Here is an 8,545-nt window from a genome sequence, read left to right as displayed (position 1 = left end):
GGCAGTAAAAACTTGCACATCTCGCTGCAGCTCCGGCAGCCGCTGAGAGCTCTGCCTCAGTTTGTACAGCAGAGGGATGGAGGTTAACTGAGCTAGAGAGGTACTGGCATCCCACCGGCTGACTGGACAGAGGGGGCATTCTTCTCTTCGGATCCCCTCGGTCGTCTCCTGCAGACCACAGTTTGTCAGCCAATATGCCCACCGTTTACTGAGGAAATGTTCACTTAGTGCAGGAAGTCTGAGGTTTCCCCCCGTACCTTTGATTTCAGCAGTTAGTCAAACAACGCTGGGGTTATAAGTCAGGTCAGAACAACATAGGTGGGAACTGAGAGACGCAGAGGGGCTTACAATCTCAGTTCTCCTGTAAGTGAGATATAAATAATCAGCAAACCATTATAACTGATGCTCCTAATTATTCCTGATGCTTTTCTTATTTACAAATAGTAAGAAAAGATAGAAGAAGTAGTAGAGCTTACAAATCTTTGCACAAAGCTAGTTTTGTTTTAGCACATTTTAATTTGGTTTATCAAGTTTGTTGCGCATGTACAGCAAAAAAAAAAAAGACATATATGCATTTTGTTTAATGCTAAAACAAACCAAGCAGTGACACTAAAAGACATAAAGCACATAGAGATATAAAGTCCTGTACATACATCGCAAAAACAAAAAAATCTTTAAAAGTCTAAAAGTGTTTGTCATCATGCAGTCACACCGATGATTAAGCATCTGCTGATCTTTCTAAATTTTACATTAGGACAAGATAACATGAAGTGAAACTGTACGTTATGTCGTAAAATTGTTCCGCCGAATAACAACAAAATTGGAGAAAAAACATTTTACATAGATAAATGAATAAGACAGTCAGATAATCTTCACCATCTTTATGTGCTCACAATCATAACAGCAACACTGCAAACTTATTAAATATATTACAACAAGTCAAAGATTTGAAATACTGAGAATAACCAGTAACTGCACCAAAACCTCCCCCAGCTTCTGGTGTATATATACAATGAATGCAATATTGTATATGAGACCGTTTGGCCTCTTAAATTAAGTTGTAGACTCGTTTTGTTTCCTCTCACTTGAATTAATTACCATGACTCATTATCGAAAATCAAGCCAAAGCCTCTGGTAGGTTACTGCCGTCAGTGCTACATGCAATGCTAACTCTTTAGCATGTTGTGTGTCTGTGTTAAATCACAGTTCAAGACGTCCTCAACAGCAAACACAGTGAGAACGTAAAGCAATTCTATGATTAATCTGACAACATAAATGTCTTTTTTTGTGAGTGGATCAACTGGAACTAAGCAACCATGCCTGTTGCAATCCAGTCTAGTGGTAGACATCACCCGACTGTTCAACCAGGAACCAACACGTGATTATTCTGAATTTCTCACAGATTTTCCTGACAACAGCGTGACGACTTCAGCTCTGAAAACAAATCATCGGTGATGTTTTCAGTTTCAAACAGGACAAAACATCCTCGTAACTGTCGGAAAAGTGCACTATTGGCATTAGTATATTCAGACTTTATTAGATTGGTTAATAGAGTAGATCTTAGACTCAGCGGCGTTGTGTTCATGTTTCCCACAACAATTTAAAGTTCCTTCTTGGCACCAGGTATGTGCAGTTTCATCACTGTCCTGCAGGGGAAGTAGAGAACATGCTCACTGAAGCTTCTTCTGAGCCAGCTGGGCCAACTCTCTGGCTTTTCTCCTCTTCAGCTTCTTCTTGAGTAAGAGCAAGTCGATGTAGACGATGTGATCCAACACAGTCGAAGCGCAGAGGAGTCCGCCGTGTAGAGCGCCTGCTATCCCACAGCTGAACACGTCCTGACCTGGAAGAGACGGACACACACATGCTGGATGAGACACGACTGCCTGGAGTCTGGAGACAAACGATTGTCAGTCACAAGCTGTTATTCTTTCTGCTTTGTGACTTTTCTTATGATTATTTTTAATCTTTTCATCTTCACTGCAAAGCTAATCCAGCGACAAGTGGTTAATATGGTGAGGAGAAAATCTCCCTGCAAAGAAAGTCTCACATTTCAAAGCCCTCCTGCATCAAGTGAATCAATTTGAGGGCTTGTTGAGACAGTCCTACGCCCATGATAACTTCACACCAACAACTTGCAGAGCTTTAAAGAACATAAAGCCTCGGCTAACTTTTCATACCTGAGATGTAGAGGTTCTTGATGGGGGTGTTGCACCTGTTCCTTGCCACGGCCTCGGCTTGGAAACGATCTAGGTTGTGCTCGGCGGAGTACATGGCTCCACGCTGGGCACCCAGGTAGTGCATGTTGGTCAGAGGGGTCGCCACATCCTGGAACACCAACTGAAAAAACAAGTCATACATGTATTACAATGCAGCCTTACAAACTTAATGTTGCAGATGATTTTGATGCACTTGCACCGACAATGAAACAACTCTTAAAATGTGCACGAAGAGAACGACCGGCTCGTACCTTGTCTTTGATATTAGGGAACAGAGTGCAGGCCCAGTTGAAGAGGTTGTTAGCAAATCTCATTTTGTAGTTGTAATATTCATCACCCCGTTTGCGCACTGAGGTGTCCTTCCATTCCTCAAACCATTCGTACTTCACCATCGTCAGTATTGTCATGCAAGATTTTCCTGTTAACATGAAACACACAAGACGTCAAAACTAACGTAAGATGTGATATTTAGTATGATGTTCCACTAGCAACATTTGTCGCTTTATCTTTAGTTTCCTTTATTTTAGTTGTTAGATGAATTTATGTTGTTGATAAAGAAGTAGGTCTTTGTACCAGGGTGTCTCAGTTTGGCCTCTGGGTCTTTGGCTGATGGCATTGTGATGAACATCATGGGAATATTATCCGGTGCTTCCTCTTTGCTCAATGCAAAGTAGTCCTCCATCCTACAAGAAAAAAAGACATGTAACATGTAAAATTCAGACTGTCATCCGTCTGTCAGAGAGGTCAGAGCTGCTTTTATCAGCAGTGTGGTCACTTATTAAAGAATGCATGAGTTTAGCATCTAAATCCTCGAGCTGATCATGTACTCCATCTAGAGGACGAACCAAGGAAGTTGCAGTAATATACTGTACTGTATGTTTCTTGATATATAGGGTCAATGAATATTCAGCTAGACAGTGTTGGATGAAGTGAAACCACAAGAAAGATGATACATCTTACTGTAACTGTGAGCAGGTCTACTCTGAGAACTGAGTTTTACTTCTGTGAATGTATTGCCCTCCTACTTCTTATACAACAGCACCCCCTTGTGGAAACTGAAATCGACCTTCGTGTTTATCTTTCGGTGTGATCAGTGCCTTGAATACTTACGACTTGTCCATGTCGTTGTTTTTGAACAGCCAGAAGTTGGTGGACTCGAGGCCTAACTCCTCTTCGGTTCCATCAAATCCAGAGAACACCAAGAACGATCCTCTGCCATGTTTCATCATGTCCAATCTCTTCTGAACGTCTACAATGATTAAAACAGTTCACAGTTATTCAAATGTTCTCACTATTTCACTACAATATTGGATCAATCCAAAAAGATCTATTGCACACCTGTATTGACTCTGATCTCAGGGGGAAGGAGTTTCTGGAAGGTGGTGAAGATGCCACAGTTTGAAACAACCACAGGTGCATGAACCTCCACTTCTTCCTGACCTTTCCTCACTTTCACACCTGAAAGGAAGTCTTCAGTCAGCTCAGAATATTTTGCCTTCAACAGATGAAAAATTAGCTAGAATCATTTCTTACCGTACGCCGCTCCCTTCTCGTTGACCATGATCTGGGAGACGGGAGCTCTGACCAGGCAGTTTCCTCCATATTTCTGGATGGTGCGGATGATGTGGAAGGCAATCTCGCTGGCTCCACCTCTCGGGTAGTAAGCACCTCGCTTGTAGTGATGAATCAGGAGGGCATTGATCAGAATACTAGAGTCCTTTGGAGGCACACCTGCATATAAACAGAATGAAGGCTTCATTTTAATTATGTCGATATTATTTTTTCCAAATCATAGTTCAGGAACTGGAACCAGCAACAATCCTGTCGGTCCATTCATCCCAGACGTTACACACAGATGAAAAACTAAGACATGAACATGGTTAATCCGCTTCATCCCTACTGCTCTCAATTATTCTTATGATAAGTCGAAACTGACTTGAGGTTCTACTCTAGTAACATTTTTGAGCACCCACCATAGAAAAGATAAGAAAAGATGACTTGGAGATCCTTGTTGCTGGTCAGCGTGTTGACGAAGTCTGCTGCACATGTGCCAGTGAGGCGAAACACTGGGGAGACGAGGTCTGCGATGCCCGACTTCAGCAGGAACAGAGACACCCACTGTGGGATCAGCTTCAGAGTCGCCAGGTAGTGGGTCTTCTTAGCTGACACCTGTTAGGAATACAGACGTTCAGGATCGTAATAATTCATAGTTTTGTGTTACGTAAAACACACTGTCAAACAGTTAATAGTACCTTCATGATTTTGAAGAATGTCTCGATGGCCTCCGTGTCATCAGGGAATTGCTTCAGCAGATGCGCTTTCATCTCAGTTTTACCGGAGAAGATGGTGTAGTCGCGTTTGTCATCGCCCACGCCGATCTGGATGGTGTCAAAGTGTTGTTTTAGCTCCTGGAACTCCAGCTGGCCCTCAGAGATCTGGTCGAAGGCGATACGCAGCAGACTGTTCTCATGGACCTGACCAATGTAGTGAAGCCCTGGAGGTGAAAGAAACAGTGTTTACATGGTGTTTAGTTAATTTTAATATTGCGATTCCTTCCTAATGACACAAGTTATCAATGCTCATGTGCGTTATTGTTTGATGGTTCAAGTTATAAACTGCTTTTATAAATTAAATGAATGAATGTGTCTCACCAACATCAAACTCAAAGCCTTTCTCTATGTATGTGTGGCAGCAGCCTCCGGCCTGGTCGTGTTGTTCCAGCACCAGGACTTTCTTCCCCGCTTTGGCCAGTGTGGCTCCAGCAGTGAGCCCTCCGATACCGCTTCCAATGACGATGACATCCAGGTTCTCGGGCACTCTGTCGAGGCTGAAACCTGGACGGACGCATACAGATGGATGTAATCATGGTAAGACTTATTTCTCTAGGTCAGCCAGGTTTCATAAAGATGCACTGTAAGCATTGTCGATCAAAAACTGTTGCTTAACTGAGTTGCGTAATAGTTTGAAGGTTGTACTGCACACACTCTTCTCTCATGACTGCTTAATTCTTGTACCTGTGATCTACTGTTGGCAATAAACAGTAAATTGGACTGTTAAGATAATCTCCATGCTGTAATGTAATTAAGATAAAGCACCGAGATGACAGGAAAAATGTAGGTCTAATCTAAAACTCTGCATTATGCCATTTAGATAATCATTTATTCATGTATTTAGATACTTATATTAACACACGTCTGCAGTTGTATGAAGTACAATGAATTATTTTATGTGTACACCTTTTAGAAATATATATTTTTAAAGCCTCTTTTTAGTACTTTTATCATTAGATTTACTTTTGTGTAGGTAATTGGCTATTTACAACCCGCCCAAGACTTCTTTAAACTAGCTTTAACAAAATCTTAACTTAACTATGTTAGATCAAGATCACTAATTAGCTAGCTGACGCTAAATGTTGTAATTTGTACACACACTGAAGTGTAAAAAATACAATTTGCTGTTTTATTAGGAGATAGCAGAGGCAACCACGCAGAGACTCTAAGAGGTTCAGTTTATATGTTTGAACCCAAATTTCCTCAATAATGTTAACTCATTAATACAGTCTGTAGCCCTTTATCACAGCAGACTTTAAGAATGTCATCAGATGAAAATTACAGACTCTGTGTTTGGAATTATTTTTTTTTATCAAGGCAACATTTTACATTGGGCGTTGATGCTTTTCCCTTCGTACAAAATACAGTGTGCTCCAACATTTTGCTCTATTTGTTACCAAGTTTTGATTAATTTGTGCGTTCAAGAAAAGTGTAAGGTTCACAGAAACAGACTATACACTTCTTTTGTGAGTATGAATTAATAAAAGTGTGGTAACATATGTATGGGAAGGTATTATTATATATACCCACAATAGCATTTTGAGCACTCATTATCTTAAAACGTGGATGCCGTTTTTATAACCCCTGTTTTCACAAGAAATCTACTAACAGGTGTTTGTTTTATTTGTCGTTTCTGGACAATGTAGACTAGATTTCACATGTGCATGCATGTTGTTTCGAGTCAAACGTTTTAGATATAATAATGTAATTATGTTCTGTGTTGTGTGTTGTTAAATTGTGTGTCAAGAGACCCTATTTAGGCTGAATTGGTAGAAAACATGCATCATTACCAAAGCACCACATTGCCTATAACTTTGAAATAACAAGACATAATTTTACCTTGCTTGATGACTTTGTCCCGCTTCTTCTGATCAAACTCTCGAGGTCCAGGCGGTCTCACAGACTCCAATGAGAAAGGGCTCTTTTTCCCAAACAGGTACCAGTATGAGCCACCGACCCATATAGCCACCCAGACTAAGAAAATCAAGAGCCACATTTTAGAGACGGATCTCTGTTTCTGAATTCTCAGTGTTTCTCTGTAGAAGAGAAGCCGTGTTCACAGCAGCACTGAAAGTGTCTCTGCTCTCCTTGCGAGGCTCTTTTTGTTACCTTGAGGGTCAAAGGTCGACAGAAGAGGGGCTGAGTCTGACATGTAACACTGTTGGTGTTGTGACAGGCAATAAAGATTGCGATGAAAGTGCAGATGTCATAATAATGCAGCCTGAGTCAACACCTCAAATTTAGATAAAATATCGCTGAGCAGTTATTTGGTTTTTTACTTTCCTCTGTTGATTTGGATTGATCTCTTTTCTCTAAGAGAGATAAAGCACCCTCCTCTAATCTTCATCATATTTTAAAATCAAAATAAAGTTTCATTGTGTGCACAGACGTCGTTAACACAGTTGTTACACTCAAGCTTGTGATCAGAAGGTTGCATCACATTTTTGTTTTTCTTTCTGTACAGTATGTAAGTTTGATCAATCAGACGTTCCAAGCGTCACAGGAAATTTACACAGATTAGATATGACACTAATTGCTCTTATCTGATAAGGCAATTAAGATAAAGAATACACCTTGGACCAGTTGTACAGTTGTATGTCTTTACAACAGTGGGACAGAGTGACATTACTGAGTTGCAGCTTTTCAGGTCTGATATGGACAGAGTCTGTGTCCTTGTAGGAATAAGACAAGTAATCAAGACATTTCATTATGTAGATCTGTAAAAAAAAACACTTGACATAAAATGTTCTAATGTATACACAATATCTTCCTCCTGAGGGATGATAATGAGCCTAAGTGTGAAATGTAAATCCATAAATTATATGTGATAACATCTAGTTTCATGCAGTCCAGGACGGCACGGACTTTGTACTTAAGTTACGTACAAGTTCAGTTGACTTTGAGCCATACATTTAATCTAAAGCGATAACATGAACCACAAAAAGCTTTGTTGGCTTCAGTGAGTTTGCATTTTAGACAGATGAAAACATAAACTGGAAGATACGATATGTAACATGCATTGAAATGTCTCAACAACGATGTGACCTTTGCTTTGTATTTTATTTTTAGTTGTGTACTAAAACTTACTGTTCTGTAGCTTCTAGGAGAGTGTCACAGATCGAGGAGCGAAGTTTGTGAATGTGACTAAATATAACCTGAATAAAACCTTTATTTTAGTTTATGTCATTAATTATTCAAATATGTATTCTAAAGATTTTGCATTGGAGCAGTATAACATTGACAGACTCACATTATATTGTGCTTTTTATTCAACGCCTTGTTTGAATCTGGGGATTACATTACCTACAATATTTTACCGTGATATCTTTACTTTTACTGTAGTGTGACTTTTGGGGTACTTTCAATATCAGTGCCAGCTGCAGTGCTACAACATACATTGCCCTTTCATTGAAGCAGGGAGTTTAAAGTCTTGAGGTTGTTCTGGCCTCTGTGTTAAGGTCAGCTAAGATCTGGACCTTGTTGTAAAGGTCCTCCACCTGTAAAACCATAAAAAGGTCACTATATTCTTAGAAACAGTTTAAGTTGTACGAAAACAATGATACGCCTGTGCTGCCTGAGGTAGAAAAAAAAAAAAAAGTATTTTTTACAGTCATCGATATTAAACCTGCACTTAAAAAGCTGCATTCACATAGTGGTGTTGCAGATTTTGTGCAAATGATGCATATGTGTTGTTGACCCAGATTGAAAATGACTCTAATTGGATGGAGAGCTTGAAAAGGAAGCTTGGATGAAGCCGCTGGAATAAGCTTAAAGACTTTGATACAGGAAGCGGCTCTTTGTCAACAGGCCTCTGAAACCGACTGAAATCCTATTAAGAATTAGACTAAGCAGTCGCTGCACGACTCCTGTGACTTTGCCCTGCTTTGTCAGTAACACGAGTGAGCGTCATGATGACCTACACTGATGTTGGACACCAAACTATACGCAGCCTATTGAACATTAACCACGGTGATATAAAGACATGAAAGTGCAATAAAG

The 8,545-nt window shown here is 40.1% G+C and overlaps 1 protein-coding gene across 1 annotated transcript; it reads right to left on the bottom strand.

The window, feature by feature from the left end:
• Nucleotides 1-565: 565 nt before the first annotated feature.
• Nucleotides 566-6,643, bottom strand: LOC115570782 (inactive all-trans-retinol 13,14-reductase). The gene is made up of 11 exons (XM_030399509.1): nucleotides 6,386-6,643; nucleotides 4,868-5,050; nucleotides 4,469-4,710; nucleotides 4,190-4,385; nucleotides 3,750-3,947; nucleotides 3,555-3,674; nucleotides 3,327-3,465; nucleotides 2,790-2,899; nucleotides 2,468-2,634; nucleotides 2,178-2,337; nucleotides 566-1,840 (listed from the first exon to the last, which is right to left on the bottom strand). Exons 1-11 carry the CDS (start codon nucleotides 6,540-6,542, stop codon nucleotides 1,671-1,673), a joined length of 1,842 nt encoding a protein of 613 aa, XP_030255369.1. The 5' UTR covers nucleotides 6,543-6,643; the 3' UTR covers nucleotides 566-1,670.
• Nucleotides 6,644-8,545: the final 1,902 nt, after the last annotated feature.

This window comes from Sparus aurata, chromosome 20 (assembly GCF_900880675.1).
Source record: "Sparus aurata chromosome 20, fSpaAur1.1, whole genome shotgun sequence".
Lineage (NCBI taxonomy): Eukaryota > Metazoa > Chordata > Actinopteri > Spariformes > Sparidae > Sparus > Sparus aurata.
The sequence above is the reverse complement of the archived record's forward strand: the minus strand, read 5'-3'. Positions and strand labels throughout refer to the sequence as shown.

Coding starts and splice junctions, on each gene's coding strand:
- LOC115570782 (XM_030399509.1), bottom strand. CDS start 6,542: ATGTGGCTCTTGATTTTCTTAGTCTGGGTGGCTATATGGGTCGGTGGC. Junction 3,675..3,749: donor CGAGAAGGGAGCGGCGTACG/GTAAGAAATGAT, acceptor ACTTCCTTTCAG/GTGTGAAAGTGAGGAAAGGT. Junction 2,635..2,789: donor GGCCAAACTGAGACACCCTG/GTACAAAGACCT, acceptor TCATGTTAACAG/GAAAATCTTGCATGACAATA.